The 24,782-nt window shown below is 47.4% G+C and overlaps 1 protein-coding gene across 2 annotated transcripts in view; it reads left to right on the top strand.

Moving 5' to 3' along the window:
* The window catches only part of LOC126534017 (beta-1,4-mannosyl-glycoprotein 4-beta-N-acetylglucosaminyltransferase-like), an 87,558-nt gene that overhangs the window by 13,312 nt on the left and 49,464 nt on the right, over positions 1-24,782 (top strand). The window contains exon 1 of one of the 2 annotated variants that reach the window (XM_050181230.2): positions 23,058-24,250. The exons of the other annotated variant lie outside the window; for it this stretch is intronic. Coding sequence (XP_050037187.2) covers positions 23,162-24,250 — 1,089 coding nt within the window. The 5' untranslated portion in view covers positions 23,058-23,161. Of the gene's footprint in view, positions 1-23,057; positions 24,251-24,782 lie in introns of those variants that run through there. 2 annotated transcript variants of the gene reach the window in all.

The raw sequence follows: 24,782 nt of genomic DNA, 5'->3' as shown, positions 1-24,782 counted from the left end.
AGGTGTCCCCCCGCATTGCTAAAGGCACAATCTGTCCATCTACAGGCCAAGCTGGCAGCTCATTACGGCTGGTCTCCTCGACGCCAGACGAGCTACGTTCATGTAGCGCGTGGCGCGTGGCGCGAGGGTGCCTGCCGATGGGTTACAGGCCCTTCACAGCCATCTCGGCTCGTGGAGCGTGTCCTTTATGGGGCAGTCCTGAGGATTCGGTTCATATCTTTATGTAGCGTTTGCTTTCTGCAGCTCGTCCCTAAAGGATTGCTATTTTCTTTAATCTGCTTGTGTTCCATATCAGACTGTTAAATTTTTGCCCCCTTTGCGTAATCAGACGATCAACCAGTTCGGACTTATTCTTGTCGAGTGCTCATACCAAGTTTGGTTGGCATGATGCGAGGCGATGTTCGGGAGAAGGGCGTCAGGCCTTCACGAAGCGCTTGCGAAAGCACAGAAGGAGGTTAGGTTCCATCTCATCCGGGAGCGGTATCACCAGGGCGACAAGAAGTTTCTTGAAGTGTGGGCTCGTTCTGGCGCGATTTATTGATGAGTCAAGTGGAAAGCTCCCCATTAAGTTTTGATGCATGCTACAGAAGTCGCGCGGCTTGGCCGTGTGTGCCAGTCGACCCACTGGGTTTTGTTCGGCTCAGTGAAACCCAGAGCCGAAACCGGTCGTGGAGCATCCTCGTTTGGCCGCACTGCTCTGCGGATGGTTTTGGTAGTCTCCATGGTTTTATGCCTTGACCTCTTTTATGTTAAGGCAGTCCGAGGGCCTGCAAGGCTCGTGTCCTGCATGACCGACATTGCTGTTTGTGTGTTCAGTGCAGTAACTCAGTTGTGCTGCACCACAGCAGCCCCCTTGTCCGGAATAACCGTTGGCCCGAACGGAAGGCCCCCGCCCAGTCAACCCAGGTAGAAGGGGAGCGCCGGGGTCAATGTACCGAATTATGTTGGGTTGATGAGTACATGTTTCAGTTTCAGTTTCAGTTTGTTTGTTTATTCAGACACACATTGCCTGGGTTGAAAGGACTAAAGGCAGATGAACTCTGCCTGACTAAGGTCCCTCCACCCATACATTTGCTCAGAAGCAGTGAGAAAAAAAAAGAAAAACAATGGCTTTGTACATTAAAGCGCCACAAAAAGGTTTTCATGAACAGAAGTAACATCGCGATCAGGCATCTTAAATTGAGTAACGGAATCACACAATAATGCATCAGCAATAAACCATAACAAGAACAAACGCGTACATGAATGGCAACATATTAAAAAGTACAAAGTTTGCGCAAGCGTTATACAAGATGTAACGTAACCATTCCTAGCAATGTATAACTGTTAGAAAATTCAGCAGAACACAGAGGTTATAGAACAATAAAAAGGTTTTTTTTTTTTTAAACTCAAGAACTTATTTAGGACAGAGTACCAGATAGTAAGTACATTGTAACAATTTTCTTGAAACTGTGGATAGAAGTACATTTTTCAGTAAGTTGGTGGATATAACTGTTGTTGCGGAGAAGGTTAGGTATAAGGTAGATCAATGTTTGATTACCGTAAATGGTTCTGAATACCGGTATTCTAAATCGCTCGTGTCGGAGATCATAGGGAACATTAGTAGGGTAGCACTGATCCAAATAACTACTCAATTCATTTCCAATTTCCTTGTTAGCTCTGGCACGCGGCAATTCCGGGTGCGAAGAACCGTTGCTATCTAACAACGGCGCCGGATTTTCTACAACACGGGCTCTTTCACGCTATCGCGTTACCCGCAGTTTTGAAGAAACGGAATTACCCAGAGCGCTTTGTCTACGATACTGTCGTGTGTCCCCGATCTCGGGGCGTACGGATGTTACTAGAGATGGGGTTAGGAGACGCGGAGCAGCACAGAAAACATATTTTAATTACACACAAAACTCTAAACCTAATTGACTCAACATAAAACTCAATGAAGGAATGGTAACACTTATGTAACTTAGACATGTCCTTATCCTCGTCTACGATAATCCTACGCGTTTTCCATAGAAAAGTCGGGCAACCCTACCTAGCCTTTGGCTGCGATGCTATCAGATGGCTGCGCCGCTACTTCTTCGAGTGCTGACGAAACACCCCGGGGAGTATCGTACATGCTGGTGTGCCCCTAAAGGACGATCCTTCCTGGAGTGCCCGGCAGCAGGTCCAACGAGCCTCGCTCGAACGTCGCCGAGGTCGACGGCCACACCTAAGACCGCCAGCGTCACGGACTTGACCGAACTGTGATGGCACCTGTCGCCAATGCGACGCTCACGCTACAACCTTCTTGGCCCAGAACCACGTCGATAATGCTAGAGCGCCGCTTCTCCTTCGATGACAGCTCGGGTCACGCGCCTTCAGGACTCGTGACGTTCGGACCGATACATCCACATCGTCCTCTTCTTTTCTACGCCGCATGCCTCATAGATATTACAGATACACTAAGCCAGATGCGAAGTATTCGCAGCATCACAGCTCGGCTTCACATGCTTGCATGCCATATTTTCGTGGTTCATCTGACGCTGTGCTCAGAGCTTTGTGGCTGTTTGGCGTTCGAACTGTATTTAAAACCACGTACAAACAGACTAACGTACGGGGCATCAACCTGGAGGCTTACGAAAAGGGTTATACTTAAATTCAGGACGACGCAACGAGCTATGGAAAGAAGACTGATGGGTGTAACGTTAAGGGATAAGAAAAGAGCAGAATGGGTGAGGGAACAAGCGCCAGTTAATGACATCTTAGCTGAAATCAAGAAAAAGTAATGGGCATGGGCAGGACATGTAATGAGGAGGGAAGATAACCGATGGTCATTAGGGGTTACGGATTGGATTCCAAGGGAAAGGAAGCGTAGCAGGGGGCTGCAGAAAGTTAGGTGGGCGGATGAGATTAAGAAGTTTGCAGGGAAAACATGGCCACAATTAGTACATGACCTGTGCAGTTGGAGAAGTATGGGAGAGGCCTTTGCCCTGCAATGCGCGTAACAAGCTGGTGATGATGATGATAATGACAAACAGCCTAACCTGTTTCCGATGCCGAACGCCCGCACGCCGCCGGATGAACAAGGCGTTGTCGTCTACAAGGTGGACTGCTCGGACTTTAACGCCAGTTACAATGGCGAGACTGGGCGGCGATTGATGCACTTATCAACGAGCACATGAACGGTGTCACGAAGACAATTCATGAAACACGGGCAAAGACATAACTGCTGGAATATTGCTTGACAAATGGACGGGTGTTTTTGATTATGTTAATGTTAAGAGGTTGGCGTAGAAGCAGTGATGGGGCCCGAGAAAATATGTAGAATCATGGTTTTTACGCCATGATTGGTTTGCTTGTAATTCAAACTGTGGTCCCCTGCCAGATTATTACGGCTGCTTCGTAGATAGATAGGATGTGAATGGAAAAAATTCTGATCCATTCGAATCGTAGCAGCAACCTTCAAAGAAAGAAAAACCCTATCGGTTTCTCCTGTACTTTGCTACATCGTCCGGGCTTCCGCAGAAATGATTTGTCAAGCATTCTGCTCCTAATAGGATATTTTTGTACGGACGATTCCAAAAGAATATGTGGAAAATCGTCTGTGTTTTGTTTTGTTCTTGTTTTAGAACGTTGGTAGGTAACGCCAGTGCAAAGATGCAGAAAAATATCAGATAGCCTATGACGGCTGTCATTGACATTCCATTGTTAGTGCAACTAGCATTCAATAGGATACTAACCCTGCTTTGGGTGTGCCGCTGAATATCGGCTATCGGGTTGCAACTTGTATTGCGTGGTTACACGCCCATCCCGCTCCAATGATCGAGAGTGGATATATACTAAAATAAACAAGGCGGGGCAGGAATATTCAGTAGCATATGTGCCCGCAAATGACAACATGGTCGACTCAGTATGTGCCACAGGGTATGTGCTCATTCTTGGCCAATGACCCAGAGTAGTTCTGCAGTCGAGTAGACAAGTAAGGCTAGAGCGTTCAATAGCACTGGATGTGGGTAACGGCATATATACATGAATATACAACGTGGGTGACTAGACGTGTGACCATTATTAGTCAATGGCACCAAATTGGTAGAGAGAGGGATAGACAAACGGGATAAGAAAGGCAGGGAGATTACTCGGGTAGGATTTAGGTTGCTACCTTGCACTGGTGGAAGGGTATGGGGAAGCGAAAGATAGAAAGAAGAGCATAGGGAAAAAGCAAACTACCGAAGAAAATATATAGAAGGTCGTGAAAATCCATGAGAATTGGTCTCTGCACTAGTCCACTAGAACGTAAAAAATTCAAGAGTAACTTGATTGTCTTGTGATGTGACGAGTGTATGGGTCAGCGTTCCGGGTTTGTCTGCTCCAAAAGTGGCCAGTTGTCAAAACGCGCCAGCGCAGTTGTCCGTGACTGATTGTGTGCGCTGTATAGAGGACAATGACAAAGAACGTGTTTTATAGTTTATTCGTCGCCGCAGTGGTCACACGTCGTGCTATTCTCCCATCCCGTGCGGAGAGCCAACGACTTCGTAAGCGCGACGCCAAGCCACAGTCGGCAAGGTACCGTTGTCACGGGTCGGGATGGTGCAGTTGGAGGATAAAGTTGCAGACAGGGGTCAAGTCGATGCAGACGCGTGAGCTGGAAATTCGCTGTATTCTTCAACGATTGTAAGATTTCACATGCAAGCACTCGAAATATCGCTGCTGCATCTGTTCTTGACAGCGGAATTGGTTCCTGCAGAGCGTCTTTATGAAAAGATCTAGTAGCTTCATCGGCTTGTCCTTTGCGTACTACGCCATAGTGGCTTGGGAGCCCCTGATGAGTGATGTCGTGTGCTTACTGGACAAGGCGAAGAGGGAACTCTTGCATTTATGGCGCTAGTTGTTCACAGGGTCCGCAGTTTAAGGCGGAAGGCAAGAAAGGTAGATCTGCCTTAGAGTAGCTGAAAATGCTCCATTTTTGATGTGGCTTCTCGAATGATACATAGTGCGCCACGAGGAGCAGCAAGCTCCACGGCTGTCGACGTAGTCTGATGCGATGTTTCAAACTTCAAGCTGGTGATTTTCGCAGCAATACAATCACTGATCCTGCAGAACCGTCCCCGGTGGCTGAACCATCAGTGCATATACTGTTATGATCATTGTATTGCTTGCAGAGCAAGTGCAGTAAAAGTTGCTTGAGAGCTGGTGATCAAATTTGTGCCTTCGTTCGAATTCCTCGTAGTGTCAGTTGAAGTCTTCGCTGAGGAACAGAATGCTGGCTGCAGCTGTGTAATATAACGGGAGGTATACACACTATGGCAGTACCGTCTGGCAAAAAGAGGCACGTGGTCGGTCTTCAGGGAGTGAGGCGAGCTAGTAGAGAGGAGTTCGAGAAAGGCGCCTGAGTGTGTTCTGAGCGTTTCCATATCAATGTGCATCTTGGCTGGGAATCATGCACAGTTGCAATGGTTTCAGATGCTTATGTGCATCGTGGCAGCCATGGGCAAACGCGAAGCGCCTGGGCATGAGCGCTTTCGAGTCTACCGATGTTAGTTTTGCAGGTATCGGTGAGCACTGTCAAAGCGTGCCTCAGATGCCCCAGAAACAACATCCGGTCCTGTTGCATCATCACGTGAACAGAGGTACCCTAGACTTTTCCTCAAAGAAACTCGATGATATCATAGATGGCTGTCAGGCGCTTCCTTATGTAGGCCACATGGGGACTCGAACAGAGGTCATGCTCGATGAGACCCTTTGTCCGTCGTTGGATATAGCGTACGAAGTCAATGGCTTCCGGCTATATGCCACCAATACCCATTTTTCGGGGCAATCCTGAGGCCTTGTTCCCGAAGGTACGTCAATCTCAATGCAGCAGATTTTTTTGTCGCCTTGTGTGCACTTGAGGAATCGTCACACCAGATGCCCAGACGCAGATGTCATCAGCATAGATTGAAAATTTCGCCGTTTTTTGTAGGCATTCTATGAGACCAATGAGCACGAGGCTGAAGATTGTTAAGCTCAAGACGCCACCCTGCGGTACTCGACCGTGTGTAAAGCATTAAGTTGTTGGGCCGTCTTCGGTAGTCGCTAAGACAGACCGCATATGCAAATAACTGCGTGTCCAATGATAGAGTTGACCGCCAAGGCCAACAATTTACAGAACCTCTATAGTAGCCTCAAGCAGAACATTGTCATATGCTCCTTTGATGTCGAGGAACATGGCGACAGAAAATCGTCTGCACTCCTTCTCACGCGGAACGTATGGAACCAATTCAACCAACGTCAGTGGAGCATTGGTGACTTCAAAAACCAGCCATGGCGTCTCAGTAAACTTCATAGCGTTCAAGGTGCCATTACAGTCTGGCGGGGATCATTGATTTGATCACCTTCCCAATGCAACTAGCCATCGCGTTTGGCTAGTATGAAGTAACCTATAGAGGAGATTGTTAGGTTTGAGGAGTGGTTCCAGGCGACTGGTCTTCTATTCTTCAGGAACGTTTCCATCCTGCCAGAACTCCTTGAACATGTGCATCAATGCACTTCGCGCCTGTCCACTGCAGTGGCACAACATACGGTAAGATATAACATCTTGGCCAGGTGATGATTGATTACATAGGGCAAGTGTCACGTCGAGCTCTTGAGTGGTAAACGGCAGATGCATGCGTGACCCTCGTGCGCCTGGAACGTAGTAAAAGTAAGGAAGCTTGTGCCCGTTGGCTGTCCTGCAATCATACCTTTAGCACAGAAATCTTCCACTACGTCGTGGTCTTGTCAGAGTCGGAAGAGCGCTAGGGCCTTCTGACGCCGAACATAGCGTAGGCCTCTCACAGCTCTCCATATTTGAACATTGGCTTACGGGAGTCAAGCGACCCACAATATTTTTTTCATCGCTCAGATTTCAGTTTAGCTAAGCGACGTTGTATCTTCTTTTGAATGTGACGAGCTGTCGTTAGATTGCGAATGGACTCGTGCATTGGTATCATCGTTCTGCGCGACGACTAATCGCGTGAAGTCGCTCCAACTGCTGGTGGAATGGCAAGTACTTCAGTGAGCACATGAACGTGCGCATAACCGTCTGCGCCACTTGGTAATAGCTTCTTGTAGTCTTCACGTAAGTCTTGCAGTATGTTTTTAAACACAGTCCAATATATTCTTCATAGTGTGTTAGGCGGTTGAGTGTTAGACATCCGGTCGGTCATAAGGGGAGTGGTGATATGATCCCTTCCATGTGTCTCAATGGCCAAAAACCTCTTAGCGCGCCGGGCAATGCCGCGTAATACAAAGGTCAAGTCGAGGCAGCGGCTGTATACTGTACCTAGTATAGATGTAGGACTAGTGTCGTTCAGCCGCAAGATATCATGATTGGAGACGGATGAAGCTTGTCTTCGTTCAGCTGCGTTAACTGTTGATCTCTCCAAAATGGCGCATTGAGCGTTGACGTTCCCTGTTATAATCCAAAGACCAGGATATGCTCTTATTGTGTCTTTCAGTTCTTTGGTCTCAAACGGGTGGGATGGAGATACGTACGCACCAACGTGTGCAAAGGCGAGCTTTCTGTTTTCGACGGCTAGGCAAATATGGTGATTGTCTTCATGAGGTTGCACAGGCTGGATCACGTAAGCTCACGGCGAATGAAGGCGACGACCATGATACTTTCGTTGCTGCTTGAAGATGTAATTGACTCATATCCAGATAATATGACTGGATTTCATAATTTCGCTTCGCTGATAACGATGATAGGAAATGTGTTAACATGCAGAAACTGGCGAAAGTCAGCAATGCGAGATCTTAGACCTCTGGTGTTCCACGTGTAATATGATGATTTATTATAAGGCACTAGGCACAGCCTACGCAAGAGCACCTTCTTCGTTCTCATCTTCACTACAATGGCCCCCGGGAGAGAAGAGGAGCAATACTGGCGACTTACGATGTAGGTATGATGAGGGGGTCATAGCATGGCTTAAGTCGGTTTACATGAACCGTGTCACGCCCGCGATGCCTAAGGTCGGGTGAAGGCGTCACAGGTTCTACAACGTAGGTGACAGTGGAGGTACGGTCTATGGCGCGGTAGGGGCCATCATAGCGTGCAAGGTGTCTGGTTGAAAGGCCAGGGCTGTGAGGCGGGACCCGCAACCAAACAAGGTAACCAGTCGGGAAAACTGGTGTAAGCGCGCCACTGTCACGCCGGAGCTTTTGACGACCGTGAACAGCGGTCATAAGGGTTCGCGCGAGCGGCCTACAGTCCTCGGCGTATTTGGCGGCTTCAGACACAGGCGTGGATTCGGAAGCGTCGGGTTGGTATGGGAGCAGTGTGTCCATAGTACACGAGGGCTCTCGTCCATACCGCAGAAGAAAGGGCGAAAAGCCAGTGGTAGCTTGTGCGGCCGTATTATAGGCATACGTGACGAACGGCAAAACAGTGTCCCAGTTACTGTGGTCCGAGGCGACGTACATAGTCAACATGTCACCGAGTGTGCGGTTGAACCTCTCTGTCAAGCCGTTCGTTTGCGGGTGGTAGGCTGTAGACTTGCGGTGAACAATGCTGCATGCAGCGAGAAAGGCTTGGATTACTTCGGACAAGAAGACACGTCCCCTGTCGTGGAGCAGTTCGCGTGGTGCGCCATATCGGAGAACGAAGTTCCGCAAGATGAAAAACGCAACTTCGCGTGCAGAGGCTGCCGGGAGTGCGGCAGTCTCGGCGTAGAGCGTCAAGTGGTCGACACCTACAATTATCCATAGGTTACCCGAGGATCTGCAGTGAAGTGGCCCGTATAGGTCTATGCCGACGCGATCGAAAGGCCGAACCGGGCAAGGTAGCGGCTGTAGCTCACCAGGAGGGCGCTGTGGAATTTTACGCCGTTGGCACGCCGTGTAAGCGCGTACGTACTGGCGCACGAAGTGATTCATGCCGTGCCAGTAGAAACGCTGCGTTAGCCGAGTATACGTTTTCAGAATGCCGGCGTGACCATTTTGAGGAGCAGCATGAAAATAAGCGCAGATGTTAGAACGCATGTGTCGTGGTATCACCAGCAGCCATTCGCGACCATCAGGCAAATAATTTCTGCGATAAAGGACGTTGTCACCTACAGTAAAGGGAGCGGCTTGGCGACGAAGTGTTCGAGAAGAGGGTGTGGCGGATGGGTCGTGGAGGAAATTGAGCATAGTTGAAAGCAGGGGATCTTTACGCTCCTCGTCCGGCATATCAGCGACGTTGAAGGCTGAAATGGATGCGAAGAGCGGAGACACTGAAGCCACATCAGAAGGTAGCGGTGATCGGGAAAGCGCATCGGCCTCAGAGTGCTTTGTGCCCGATCGGTAGACAACGCGGATATCATATTCTTGCAAGCGAAGTGCCCATCGGCCTAGGCGACCTGACGGATCCTTCAACGAGGACAGCCACCAAAGTGAATGGTGGTCGCTGACAATGTCAAAAGGGCGACCATATAGGTATGGACAAAATTCGACGAGAGCCCAAATAATGGCCAAGCACTCCTTTTCTGCTACTGAGTAGTTGGCTTCTGCCTTATTTAAAGTGCGGCTCGCATACGCGACGACGTACTCGTCATAGCCGTCTTTCCGTTGTGCGAGGACTGCACCAAGTCCGATGCGGCTGGCGTCCGTATGTACTTCTGTATGCGCTGTGGGATCGTAGTGTCGAAGAATCGGTGGCGAAGTAAGTAGGCGACGTAGTTGCTTGAAGGCTTCGTCCCAGGAAGTTGACCACGCGGAGATGCCGTTGGTAGCGGTAAGCAGATTGGTCAGTGGTGCGATGATAGTCGCAAAATTGCGCACAAAACGCCGAAAGTAAGAGCAGAGCCCTATAAAGCTGCAGAGCACCTTAAGAGTAGTGGGCATCGGAAACTCTGCGACCGCGCGAAGCTTGGCTTGGTCAGGAAGCACACTGTCCTTCGATACAACATGAACCAATATTGTTAACTTGCGAGCCGCAAAACGGCACTTTTTGATGTTAAGTTGGAGGCCAGCAGAGGTGAGGCAGGTCAGTATCTCACGCAAGCGCACGAGGTGCGTCGGGAAATCTGGCAGGTTGGTTGCACAAAACGTCCTGATGAAGTTGCGATGCAAACCCGCCAACTGGCCCAGAAGTCACCTCGAGAAAAAGAAAAGGCGGGTTTCAAGGATCTGCAGAATGACCATCCCTTTTTTCGCATGGCAGCGGGCTGCGTCACAACTCACGAAAATAAATACGCCGATTGTCAGGCAGAAGTCGTTTATGGAATTTCTTTTTCATGTGGCAGAAAGTGCGTGGGCCAAACCGAACAATGCTTGAATGATGGGCCGAGGCCACATGGAAACAATGTTAGAAATGGGAGAGCCGGCCACCTGACAATTCAATGTAGAGATTACAAATGTAAGGCTCACTTTCACGCCTGCCAGAAGCCGTGGCAAATGGCTTAGACTAGCAATTGAGGCCTAAACGATAATTGAGTCAGATGATAGGGTCGTGAGTCTTGCATCAATCTCATTATCACAAAAAAACTGCTTTAGCTGAAGGCAAATGTGCACAGATGAACTCTGATAGAACTCATTGTAGTAAATAGGGGCGCTTTTTCCTGAAAAAACATTGGTGGAAGTAAATAAAACGCTGTCTGCGTGTTTCTCTCGTTGTTCGTCGTTGTCTTCGCACCTCTAAAATCAGGTCATGCTCAACCAGCAGCCTCAGCTATGCATCGTATCATTTTAAATCTAGGTGTTCATGTTCAACAGAAAGCAGAAAGTTCTATATGACACACTTTACATGTGCATAACTCATAAGAGATTGTGAACAACGTGCGAATGTGTCATACCTTTCATGTCACAGCATTGTATATGAAAGTTCACTGGCTATAATATCACCACAGTCCATCTACTTCAAGGGAATACGACGTAGTGTAAGCAAAGTATTCAAGCCATGACAAAAGACGAACACACGTAATGTTCTGAGCAAGCAACTAAAGCGGGCAAAATACGGTCAGATGCGTTCAAGTTCTGCACAAACTCATTTCACATGTTTTTGTTCTCTTTGAAATCAACCCATTGTGCTTGGGCTGATGATTTATTCACACCTGCAGGTAATAAAAATTAGCCCACACTGACAGGTGGCACGTAGGAATACTCATTTATGTCCCTTACACTTACTGGCATTCAGCTGTACTTGCGTTCATTTACACGCGCTTAAACTCACTCAGTGACTTCCCACTCTTGTGAAATAAGCAGAAATGAGTAAGAGAGCTCTTGCACGTGTGTCTACCTGTATATATAGTGATAGTACAGTGCGTCCAAGTGAAGCATTAATTGAAGCGTCCAAGTGCTTTAATGTCATTTGCATGCGAGCAATATTGCAAGCACTTTTCTCTTTCGGCGCCGCACCCAACTTCTGTGCTGGGAAAATATCAGCTTTTTCCTTCGTGTGCGTTATGAGAAGCATATTATCTTTGCCCACTGCAATGAACAGCGATGCTGGGCTTAATTTTTGCTTACCGGTGTAGTATTGCACTCTATAATTGCACTGGAGAGCAGGGGGTTCTGCTTTCTTTGGTTACGTTGTTATTAGTGTCCTCCTGTCCCCCTTAAGTCATTTATAGAATAATGATCAATTAGGTGAGAATAAAAAAAGAATTGCAGAAATTTGATAATCTGAAAAAACAAAAGCTCATAAGAACGATCTTAGAAGGCCTAATTTGGGGCTAGTGGGCAGCTCGTAGCCGAAAATCAACACTGCATAGCAATCACTACACATAAGCAAAATGTCTAACGTCTTGGTATGTTTCTTGGTTCTTTTAGTTTTTTAGCAATTTAGCGCTGCTTTCGGGCAACATTATGAAACGACGCAAATACTGAAACCCACAGACTTTTTAGTTTGCAGTAAAAGTTTTTAGTTTGAAATTTTGGCAGTGGCATACATCTTGGGCCCTTCTAGAAGTAACGAGTGTATTGCTCCTCTCCAATAGATATTGTCACAAATTCTGCTTCTAGCGCAATCGACTACTTCGTTGCTGCTGCGTCGTTGGAGGTAAGTGATTATTTTCGCCTCAAGCAAGCTGCAAGTTAAACTGGGCATTGAATTCCAGAGAACTCGACGCACTGAACAGGAAAACCTGAAACATATGCAAGTCTAACAATTACACAGAGGAAAGTGCGTTACATAAAAGAATATTGTTCATATAAAACGGTTATTCCAAAACATAAATTACGAAATGCAATAAATTCATTTCGCAATGTCCACGAATGGGATAATGAAAACGGAAGATTTTATGGTTAGAAGGCTACATACGATTACTATCTGCGCGATAAACTGCGAGACCTTATAAAAATCCACGCATGAAATTTCAAGGAAAGGACAACTGGCTACGCAGGAAAGGATAACGCCAGTAATAATGGAATTTGAGGGAGCCGAAATGCAACTACGCATGCAGTAATAGGTACTTCACAGGCCAAAACGTCAATGTGCGTGTCCGCATTAGTACTACAGGTTCATATGTTTCCTCACCGAGATTTGCTATGTGCTTGCTCCCAATAATGCAATTACAGATAAAGCATTTAGTAGTTTGGCAAGCAAAAATCAACCTAGCGAGTTGACACTGCTTCGCTGCTGTACGGCACGCACTCCTGGGCCCGACGATACAGGGCACATGGAGTACCGCCACCGGTGCTTGTGGCCCTGAGACCGTCGCATTTCCCACGAGTTGTGGAAGTTGCACTGGCTTATTACAATTTCCGGTAATATTGGTGGCATTGAACATCACTGAGATCACAGAGAGCGTTCATCGACGCGGCCAGATGACTTCACAACGCGAAAATAGTCGCATAAGGTCGCTGGTACGAAGAAATCACGATAATTTCCACCAAAAAGATAAGACTCTTCTGCCGGTTCACGCCATGTATTTGCTCCTTCCCGACCGGCGCAGTCGTTCCTCCTCCTTCGCCATGAAACCTACGCACGGAAGCGACATACTTTTTCTTAGTCTATTCGTTCTATCCTTTTTCCCTTTCGCGTTTCTTTCTCGCCGACAGCTTCTACCCCACTATTCCTTCCAGCTTTTGCTTTTTAATACTCTCTCAACACTTCGGCGCGCTTTTTGGGCGCCAAAGTTGCAGGGCGGCATATAAAAGCTGCATTTGCTCATTGCTTGCATACAGCCCCCTTTTGTCACGCCTGACCTCGCTTGAAAGTACGCTTATATGCGGTGGTTTACGCTGAACCGAGAACATACCGCTTATACGGAGGACGTTATGCAGGACTTGACTAAGAGTGTACCGACCTATTTGATTTGCTTTGACATGACACAAGGCCGGCTCCTGCTTGTAGTGTTTCCTCAATGTCACTATCAATTTCAGCATTTGGCCATAGGGTGATGTCCTCGGCACATATTTAGTATCTTAAACTTGGGATTGTGATAAGTGCTGTAGTTAGCGTTATACGAGAGATGTTTAACATAAAAAGGATAGTGCTGATCCCTGTGATGTTCCTTTACTGCCAAGTTTCAATGCGGAAGATGCGACGGAGCCTAATTGGAGTTCGGCAGTCCTGTCGTTGAGAGCGGCCTTGATAGATTTGTAAATTTTGTCCCCAACATTGAGTTTCTCCAATGCAACCATGATTGCTTCGTGCTTAAAGCGCTCTGGGGTACCGCCTGTATGAAAATAACATGTCATTATACGTATCAGAAGCAATAAAAAATGATTGTTCGATTGACTGATTGATTGATTCGTTACGTTAAAGAACCAACAAGTGTTGATGTTGCGCGCCACGTGCAGCGAAACGAAGACGTTCCCGTTCCTCTTGATGTCCTCTAGGGGGCTTCACACTCCTCCATACTCAATAAGGCTTATTGGGCAAATATGGATTGGTGTGACTGTACTACTGGCGCACGCCTACTGTGGGGGAATGTTGAAATTGAAATGGCATTACGAAATAGGCTTGGTTTCCTTAAGCAGGACAAATGTTGGAAAAGATTGAAAGAAATGGGGGTATAACAGAACATGCTAAAAATTTATCAAGCAAATGGCCTTGGAACGAGTACGAATTCCCCAACGACTGACCAAATATCCTTATGACAATGCAGAAGAAAGAAGAAAGAAGGCTCGTATGCGCGTTAACCGTGTCGATGAACGCGCCGCTGGTAGAGGCATTGCATGCTAAGTGCACACAGAAAGGAAGCAGCCGTCCACCGTAGATTTCTGCGTCGCTATGTTCGATTTAGTTTTTCAGAGTGAAAGAAGCGACACCCGACACGTGTGTGTTGTTGCCGTAGCTTCAAGGTAGTTAGGAAAATCATTGTTGTCTGGTTGGGTGCTGAAATACCCACAATAACATGCCGGTAAAACGTTTATTTCTCTCCCTGCGAATCCTTATGTGAGGGAGGGTCGGAAGCAATGGATCACTACCATTTGGCGGGGGAGTTCTTGTTCCCACGCTATAGTTCTGCCATCTCGGTATTTTTTGCACTCGATGAGGTTCATACGGCTAAGCCTCGAAGGTGATGTCGGCGTGTCCACAGTTCGCTTTCGTTTGCCTGCCGTTCAGCCTGCAGCCTAAATACGTTTCGCTTGCGTAATAAATGTCGCTTGCTGCTTCTACCGTTTGCGGCTTGTCTGCCATGTAACTCTAGCTTCTCGGCCTATAAGTGCACAAGGCCATCGCGGTGTGTGCTGAAGCTGCTCTTGCTTGCAAGCACTGATTGCGTTGCCTTCATGGGGCCTCTGAAACAGTCGTAGAGGCTGTCACAAAGTTCATGTTCAATTTGATGGCTGGCATCGTGAATGCTGAACTGTTGCAACTAGTTCCACGGAGAACTCTTGTTGATTTTGTTATGTACGAGGTTTTTGCCTCGCCTCGTTTCTAGAGGGGTTAAATCCCGCTTTGTTTTATCAGTGGTATTACAAGCAATTGCTTTTTTCTAGCAGCTTGATTCTTTTCGATCGAGGACGTCTCCGATGCTGTGATTATTTGTAGAATGTTTTAGAAAGGAAGCTAGCTGAGGGGCACGACTACCGTTAGCTGTTGCATGTGGGTTTGTGGTTTAATTTTCGCTGAAACATTCGAGTTATGTTTGTGAAGTCATTACACCTTGATGCCGTCTCGGAGTACTTATCACGCAGAGTGCTCTGTTGGATTCCCATGCGAGTGCCCTTCTCGTGCGCATTTCGCAATCATTTTAATTTTACGTTAATATAGCTTGCGCTGTAGGACTGCAACGTTTATGTCAACATCCGCTTAATGGTTATGAAATAAATTTCTTCGTCAACTGTATAGTAGTGTTGATACAGAGTGATATTAGTGTTAGCGGGGCTGAAGAAGTCGAGTGGCATTGCAAGCTTCCTGAACATGTGAGCAGCTTTTTGTGTGGACGCAGCTAGTTTTGTCACCGACTCCGTTTCAACGTAGTTTAAAACTCCTCGCTGAATGCCCAGTCTGGATCCAGTTTGGTTACTTCACTTCCTGTACACTCGGATGCTTATCTTTTTTATGTATTCACTTCCCCGAAGTCGAAGTCTTCAATATCCTCTTGCGGTCAGTGTAACTTCTAACCTCTTGTCCTTAGTGCCTTTTCGCTAAAAAATACAGCGGCATATGAGAATTTGGGGTAATTGACAAATAATCACCGCATATCCCATGAAACATGCGCACCTTTCAAGTTTCCACTTGACGAAGTTGTCTGCTCCCATGTGCCACCTAAGCAGCGCCGCATACTTAGTGGCCCAAACTGTTGTCTACATGGAATAACAGTGCCTACCAACAGGCGACCCGCGCAAAGTGCGTGTGTGTTACGGTGAGAGGCCAAGAAAGTTTCATTTTAAAAGGAAGCTCTGGCAGTTCCTTCTACGGCCGCCTTTCTTGGCACTTGTAATGAAAGGGCATCGCGATAGAGGAAATAATTCAAATTTCCAGGGATTGCGGACGAACGCTAAACACCCACTATGCAATTGCATTGTTCAAGTAGACATACGTTAACTCGTTCCGCCCTATTTATTGCTGGTACTCATTTCGAAGGCGTATTTATGCGCGTTTAGTCCTTGCAAATAGGCACTTCTACAAAATGCAGTTGCCAAAAGATACACGACGCCCACAAGAACAGTCCGACGACAATGGATAGCTATGAACAGAGGGACGTTTTTACACCTATCAGAGGATAATAAACTGCGCTCAGAAATATCAAATGCGTCTTTATTGAATATTGTCACGTGGGGGTGACGTTAAGAACACAGTGGCAATACTGTGAAAGGCAAAAGTAGATTTTATTGGGCGAACCTGTGCCCACAAAACAGGCTACACTTACAGCACAACGAAAGCGGCGAACGCAGTCGGCGATCGTCGAAAAATCTGATCAGTGGGTCAAGCGCGTCGGCTTTTATACAGCAGTCGTCGAATGTTCCAGACTAATCGTTCGGACCCGCGTGCCTTCCACAAAGTTCTACACCATTCGCGTCACGCGATGAAACCAGATAACACAAGGTTCGGCGACAACACACAGCCGAGTAGAAGCATCGATAACTTTCCAGAAACTTCGGATACATGCAGGCGCCACCCGCGCTGTGCGATAACATTTGTTAGCCGGCCAAACGTGGTCGCCCGATAAAGATAAGTACACGTGTCAATATGGTATTAGACTATGCTCAGAGGCGTAGCCAAGGGGGGGCTTATGGGCTTACAGCCCCCCCCTTCCCGAAATTGTTTCGTGCTGCGCATGCATCGCCCACCAAAACAAACCCCGGCGCCGGCAACCATTCCGCATTTTGTCTACAATGTCTTTCACGCTAAAAAATACATTCAAGTCCGCACATTGGGCATTCGGGCTGTATTTCGCGGCCACACCCATGCACCGAGAGTCACATAAAAGAAGGAGCCTCATCTGACCACAAATCTTTGAGGGCTCTTTGATGGCGGGGTCTCGTCGCGGCATCTCGCGGAAGTCGCGGAATCTACAGCTTATCTATTTCAATTCCGAAACTTTATGGGTGTAAAGTTCTCATAAACATTTCTTGTGAAATATGCACTGACATTTCTGAAGTCGTGCTTTAGATTTTCAATTACGGAACTTTGTGCGTTTATTATTATAAACATGTGACGCCAAAGGTGCATTGACCTTTATAAAGTAGTCCATCGGAATATATAACGAGACAACCCAAATAAACACACTATCAGGAAAGTTGACAAAGCATGCAGCGAAGTACGATGAGACGAAGCATTATGGTGGTTCATTTGTGGCGTCATGTCACAGAAAAGAATATCAACATTTATTTCACCTCCGCCAAAGCATCCATGTCAAGACAATAATGCCAGCAAAGGTAACGAGGTTCTTATTTTTTCTACTTTGGATGCTTTCTGGCTAGCAGACGAGAAAAAGAAACATAGCTCGCTTGCCGCCATCACTGTGGGGACTTGGCGGAGTGCAACGCGTTCGCTTCAGCGCGTAGGACCGGCGCGTAAATAGGACCGTAGAAGCGCCGTGGGACCGGCGCTTCAGTGCGTAGGACCAGCGGTGAAGCGCGTAAGCGCTTCAGCGCTTCGCCAGCGTAGAATACCGAGCAGTATGCGTATAGTTCTCTGTGACCAAGCATCTCAAGTTTTCTTCGATATTCACATGTTCCTCGCTGGTACCGAGGCTACATTTTCACATGTAGCCTCTGTAGCCACATTAGGTGCCCAAAGTAGGCGCTAGATTGTGGCAAACATGCCTTGCTTTGCGTTTGTTCAGTTAGGTATCCCCGCCCCAGAAAAGAAAAAAAAAAAAAGACATTGTTGCAGCGCAGCAAATTGTCGCGCGGTGAAAGTTGCAGTTTGTTACTTCTTCTTCTGCGGAAACTAGTGGGCCAAAGGACGCTTCACTTGCCGGATACTCGTATTACATTATTGCAATAGCAATTATATGAACCCGCCAGGCGCATTCCTGCGGTCACCGTCGCTCTTATGTTCCGTATTACGTCCGAGAGCCATAACATTGTGACCGCGCGCCAGATGCTGTATGTGCGAATGAACGCGAGGGAGGAGGGTGGCGTTGGTGAGCCGACAATAGTGGTCAAGCCTTGTGTGCGCAAGGGAGAAAAGCGGGGAGGAAGCGCCGCCTTCCGTCGAGCGCGATACATCGGGTGGTGTGGAGGGAGGGCTGGCGGGCCTTAGGATTCTGCGATCTGTGAATCTGTGATTGCGCAACATGTGTACTTGCCTTCTCTGACGCATTATATGCCGTGACATTTTCCTAGATACGTAGATTTATTGGAGACTTATACGTATATTTAAATATCTTATTGCGAGGTTTTGTGTATACGTGCAGTGGACTTTGTTTCCAGTGACGCTCTTTTGCTGTTTATCAAGCTGTATCTTCGCATTTGTATATTCCATTGTATCTTCGAATTTCTATATTCCATTGTATCTTCACATTTCTAATGTACGAGGGCAAGTCAAATGAATGTGAGCCAACCGATCACGCGGAATAATGCTTTTGTTCATTATCTGCGAGGCATGCGCCTAGCACACAGGCATCTCTCATTTACAAAAGAGACACGCAGGTGTAAGGAGAAAAATTGTGTAATGCTCTGATACACTGGGTTCAACGTGGTTGCGTGACGTAATGGACGCTCCAGAAGTTGAACAACGTGGTGTCGTGAGGTTTTTGACGGCTCAAGGTGTTTCCAAAAAAAATTGTCCCCCTGTGGCTGCCGTCTACATTTGAACATTGTATTTCATTGGCCACTGTGAAGCGCTGGAGGTAAAGGTTCAAAGAAGGGCGTGAATTTTCAAAGGCGATCCAAGACTGGGGCAAAGCCACCACTTAATCACCCCTGACGCAATTGCGAACGTTGATGATCTGATTAGACAAGAACGGAGGATAAGCATTCATGAACAGGCAGAGCGTGTGGACATATCAGTCATGGTTTGGTGCACACCATAATTCATGAACATCTCGGTTATCAGCTCATGTGTGCGCAATGGACGCCGAAGATTTTGAAACAAACCAAGAAGATGGAGAGGTTCGGCGCTGCCTTGACCCATCTGATCCGGTATCAAAATGAGGGTGACTTCTTGTCTGCAATTGTGACCGGGGACGAATCATTGTGCCGCTACTACGAGCCTGAAACACGACGGCATACCTTACAGTGTAAACATGCGAATTCCCTAACCCCAAAAGAAAGAAAAGGCCCTCATTTCCACCGGAAAGGTGTTATTGGCTTTTTTTTCGATCGTCAGGGGCGATTACTGATAGAATTTGCTAAATCTTGAGAGACAACCAATTGTTTCCGATATTGGGAAACGCCGGATTGGTCGCGTGTCGCAATCAAGAACATAAGGACGTGGAAAATTGATGAATGGAGTCGTCTTGTTCCACGATAATGCCTGTCCCCACACCGCTGATGTAGTTAATACAAAACTGGCAAAGTTTAAGTGGGAATGCCCACTTAAACGCTGCAACTTCCGCCTTAAAGCTCACACCTGTCGCCAAGCGACTTCCTAACTTTGGGGCCATTGAAAAAAAAGAAAGCTCAGATTCGTGTCTCTGACAATGAGATGAAAGGGTCAGTTACAGACTCTTTGAAACACCCAAGGAATTTTATAAGACGGGAACCACGCGACTCGTTAGTACGTGGTACAAATATGTAGATGCTCATAGAAAGTACTTTTAAATGAATTACGTCGTTTGTCATATATTCGCATTGGCTGACTTCATTTGACTCAACCTTGTATATTTTGTAGAATTCCTGCTTTTTATACGTGCTCTCTGTTGAGACTATAATTTCCGTGCAATTACAATACACGACCGGTGACAGCTGCTTCTGCGCAATACAGTGGAAAAAAGGACAGTGCCATTCAGGTTTTTCCCTGGTCGTTGCTTGTGTACAAAAATGTGAAGTTCTTCACTGACAGTTTCATTAACATACTTGTCCTCAGCTTAATAATTGATTGGCATTTACATTCCTCATATCAGCAGCACTCACTGCTTTGGTGGTTTCGAATTGATTTTGACAAGTGAACTCGTTTATCTTTTATGGGTGAGCGCTTTTACCGTCTAAGAATTGTTATCGCTCAGCGCTGGACGCGTCTACATGTGTCGGAAGTTTATATAAACTTCCCATATATATAGACGCGTCCTACTCCGAGCGATAACATTTCTTAGACGGTAAAAGTACCGAAATCCACACTCCATACCCCATACCGAAATCCATACCGAAATCCACACTGACGCCAGTAACCTAGACCTCGGTGCCGTCCTAGTTCAGACGGAAGATGGACTTGAACGGGTGATATATTATGCTAGCCGGTCGCTGTGAAAAGCGGAAGGTAATTATTCTACGACTGAATAGGAATGCCTCGCCATCATTTGGGCTACAGCCAAATTCCGCCCTTACCTATATGGTAGGCCATTCAAAGTCGTCAGTGACCATCACGCGTTGTGTTGGCTAGCTAACTTAAAGGCCTCTTCAGGACGGCTGGCTCGGTGGAGCCTCAGACTTCAAGAATATGACGTCACGGTAATCTTCATGTCCGGACGAAAACACTCTGACGCCGACTGCCTATCACGCGCCCCCATCGATCCTCCACCGCAAGACGACGAGGACGACTACGCCTTCCTCGTAATAATAAGCGCGGAAGACTTCACTAAACCGCAACGAGCAGACCCGGAGCTAAAAGGACTCGTCTAGTATTTGAAAGGGAACACCGACGTTGTCCCTAGGGCATTTAAGCGTGGATTGACTTCGTTCACGCTACCAAACAACCTGCTCGCGAAGAACTTCTCGCCAGTCCACGCCTGCTAACTTCTTGTTGTTCCGTTGGCGCTGCATCCAGAAGTACTCCACGCCCTACATGACGATCCAACCGCTGGGCACCTCGGATTTTCCCGGACGCTGTCGAGGATACAGGAAAGGTATTGCTGGCCGCGTCTGACCGCCGACGTCGCCCTTTACGTCAAGGCATGCCGAGACTGTCAGCGACGCAAGACACCACCGACAAAGCCAGCAGGATTACTACAGCCGATCGAACCTCCTTATCGACCATTTCAGCAGATCGGCATAGATTTGTTGGGACCGTTTCCGACGTCAACGCCCGGAAACAAGTGAATGGTCATTGCGACGGACTATCTCACCCTCTTCGCTGAAACTAAAGCTCCACCGAAAGGAAGCGCAGCCTAAGTGGCGAAATTTTTCGTCGAGAACATCCTGCTGCGACATGGTGCCCCAGAAGTCCTCATCACTGACAGAAGAACAGCCTTTACCGCAGAGCTCACCCAAGCCATTCTGCAATACAGCCAGACAAGCAACAGGAGGAGAACTGCCTACCACCCGCAGACGAATGGTCTCAGGAGCGCCTGAACAAGACCTTCGCGGACATGCTAGCAATGTACGTCGACGTCGAACACAAGACCTGGGATGCCGTCCTGCTGTACGTAACCTTCGTTTACAACACGACGGCGCAAGGAAAAAACACAGATCACGCCGTTCAAGCTGGTTTACGGTAGGAATCGGACGACGACTCCCGACGCCGTGCTGCCGCACGTCTGCGACGAAGAGAATCTTGACGTCGCCACCTATCTCCAGCGCGCCGAAGAAGCCCGACAGCTCGCCCGCCTGCGAATCAAGAACCAGCAGAGGACCGACAGCCGACACTACAACCTCCGACGACGCTACGTTGAGTACTAGCCCGGCGACCGTGTTTGGGTTTGGACCCCTATACGCCGACGAGGACTGAGCGGGAAGCTTTTACGCCGCTATTTCGGACCATACAAGATTATCCGGCGCATTGGCGCACTCGACTATGCGGTCGTGCCAGACGGCATATGGCTATCACAGCGGCACCACTCACGACCTGAAGTAGTTCATGTTGTGCGACTTATGCCGCTCCACCAACGCTAATGAACTTTGGGGACGTCGCATAGCTGAACTGTTGACTTTTTTTTTTGGACTGTGTTACCTTAGACTTTGTTTCTTTGTTGCTTTGTTACTTTGTTTACCAGGTCTCCTTTTTTTGTTCCTCCTCCCGTTATGTTTGTAGCATCGGGACGATGCCTTTTGAGAGGGCGGAATTAACACGTGAACTCGTTTATCTTTTACGGGTGAGCGCTTTTACCGTCTAAGAAATATTATCGCTCAGCGCAGGACGCGTCTACATGTATCGGAAGTTTCTAGAAAGTTATCGATGCTTCTATCCGCTGTCTGTTGTCGCCGAACCTTGTGTTTTCTGATTGCATGCATGCGGGACGCGAATGGCGTAGAACTTTGGGGAAGGAGTGCAGGTCCCAGCGATTACTCTGGAGCATTCGACGACTGATCTATAAAAGCCGACGCGCTTGACTCGCTGATCATATTTTCGACGATCGCCGACAGTGTTCGGCGTTTTCGTTGAGCATTGAGTGTAGCCTGTTTTTCTGGGCACAGGATCACCCAATAAAGTTACTTTCGCCATTTACAGTTTTCTTGCTGTGTCGTCAACCGTCACTACCACGTGACAATATAGTCCGAAAGTTCGTGTAATATTTTCTTTACTTAATAAGTGCACAAAAACATAAAACCATTGATATCAGTTATTTGAGGCACAATTTTTAGTACAGACGAATATATTACTTTATGAAAAAATACATATTTTACTTATCTTGACAGTGCGTAGCATTCAAGAATTCGTTTGCACATCTTTGTCAATGGCAAGGCAGTTATTATTCATGTATTTGATCCCTCGACAAATTCTATAAGGAGGAGTCTGAGCCGCAGCGTGAGCCCCACTCCGAACAGAATTTTTGGCTACGCCACTGGGTACGCGGCAGTCTAGAACTGCATGGCATTAATGAGAGATCAGGCCGCGCGGCACGGACGTGTCTTGGATCAAACTAGCAAAAAAGAAGTGCTAACAGAAAACCATAGCATAAATTTTGGCAGAAAAAAGAACACAAGAAAAAGAAACGATGCTCGTCGCTTCAAATTCGCCGGGTAAACGTAAATGCAGCTGTGACATTACAGTAGGCGGCCGTCGCCTGACATTCCTAGTAAAGTCTAAATCTTTGTTAAAGCATTTGAAGAGGGAAGCGTACGTCATCACACCCTCTTCGATGTTTGTCTAGAACTGACTTTTATTTCGAAAAACAGAGTCGGTCAGAGCAATCTGCTTGACGTGAAGGTGTGTAGTGTGTCTGAGTGTGCTTCCCCTGTGCGGTCGCCTTCCTGCGCACAACTGATAAATCTAAGTGTAACATCTCGCGCGTTACTAGTGATTGTCATGACTCCTACGTTTAAAACGTTACTCACCGGCTTGTGTTTATTCACCTCCGTCTCTGCTACAGTACTCTTCTGCGTTTTGCACTGGCACCACACAAGCAGGACAGTGGACAAAAAGGTGGACAAACAAGTTTCCCACGGCGCCCTCAGTCCAACCAGGGAAGAGGCTTTTCGCAGAAAAGCTGTCAACGACGCATCAGAAGTACCAGGAAAACTTTCTGCTCCAAGCACGAATGCCATAGTTCGTCACGCGAATGAAGACTTAATGGAATGCTTTTCAGAAGGTACTATCCCAGGAATGAAAAACTCGTCATGCATCTGCAAAAAGGGATGGAATGGGATTGACTGCTCTATTCCCGACGCCGTTTGGCTTACTCAAGTGTTTAAAATCTGGTATTCCAAGGGCATTATTCGACGCCGTTCGAGGCCACGCAGAATAATCAGCGGACTTGTATTCAACCACGAGCTAGACCTTCTGGAAATCCGCGTAAAAGAGCTGGGTGATGCTGTCGACCATTATCTCGTTGTCGAATCTACTTACACCTATTCCGGCTTGGAAAAGCCCCTCCACCTCCGCTCGAACCTCAGTGCCGGATTTCTGCGTGAGCATGCGCACAAGATTGTACCGATATCGGTGGACTTCTACAACTACGACGGAGGCAATCCGTGGGGTCCCGAGAACTACGTCCGCACTTCCATCTGGTACGAAGGTCACCGTCGTCTCAAGAACATCCGAGATGACGACCTTTTCTTCATTTCCGATGCAGACGAGATACCTAGCCGTGACGTGGTGCTTTTCCTGAAACATCATGACGGATACGGCGAACCGATATTATTGAGCCTGCGATGGTTTGTGTACGGCTTCTTTTGGGAGAACAGTGTACCGGTCAATGTCAGTGGTGTGTGCACTGTATCCTTTTTGCGACAAGTCTATGAGAACGACTCGCTGCGTCTCCGTTCGATGAAGACCTTTACGAAGAACAACATGTCGAACACGGGGACGTTCAGTGAAATGTGGACCATACAGGGCACATCGCCACACTATTCCGGGTGGCACTGTTCATGGTGTTTTGATGCAGAGGGTATACAGGTGAGCCTACAAATTTCTCCGCAAAGATTTTATGAGGTGGGGTCTTCGCACGTGATTGATAGCTTTGTTGTTGCTCAAAAATATGAACGTAAGGCTTTGTACTCTGAATATGGCAATGCTCAGAAACGAGCAGGTTTTTACTTTTCCATTGCGGGGCGGCATTGTGGCACTGCTGGATCTAAATAATTGCAACATGCAGTCGTGCGTTCATATTTAGAGGAGCATAGCTAATAGCAGGCAACTTGGTTACCTGCGGCGACATCTTTAGCATTATGCATTCCCACTGTTTAAGCTGTGCACTGCCTCTGCAAATTATCACAAAAGCACTGACACCTTCGATGGCGGAGGCGTAGTGAGAGGTGCTATGTTGTAATTATTTGAATGCTTCTGAAAGCAGGCGACGGCACTTTACGAGGTTGTCACACTTTCTCGCGTTCGCGTCATCACCCTAATCAAATGGTACAAGAGACAACAGTGCGCAGACTAGTAATGTACACGCTAACTGTTAGGAGATGCTGCCATATGCAAGTTC

Source organism: Dermacentor andersoni, chromosome 7 (assembly GCF_023375885.2).
Source record: "Dermacentor andersoni chromosome 7, qqDerAnde1_hic_scaffold, whole genome shotgun sequence".
Lineage (NCBI taxonomy): Eukaryota > Metazoa > Arthropoda > Arachnida > Ixodida > Ixodidae > Dermacentor > Dermacentor andersoni.
This window is presented reverse-complemented; position numbering and strand designations above follow the sequence as displayed.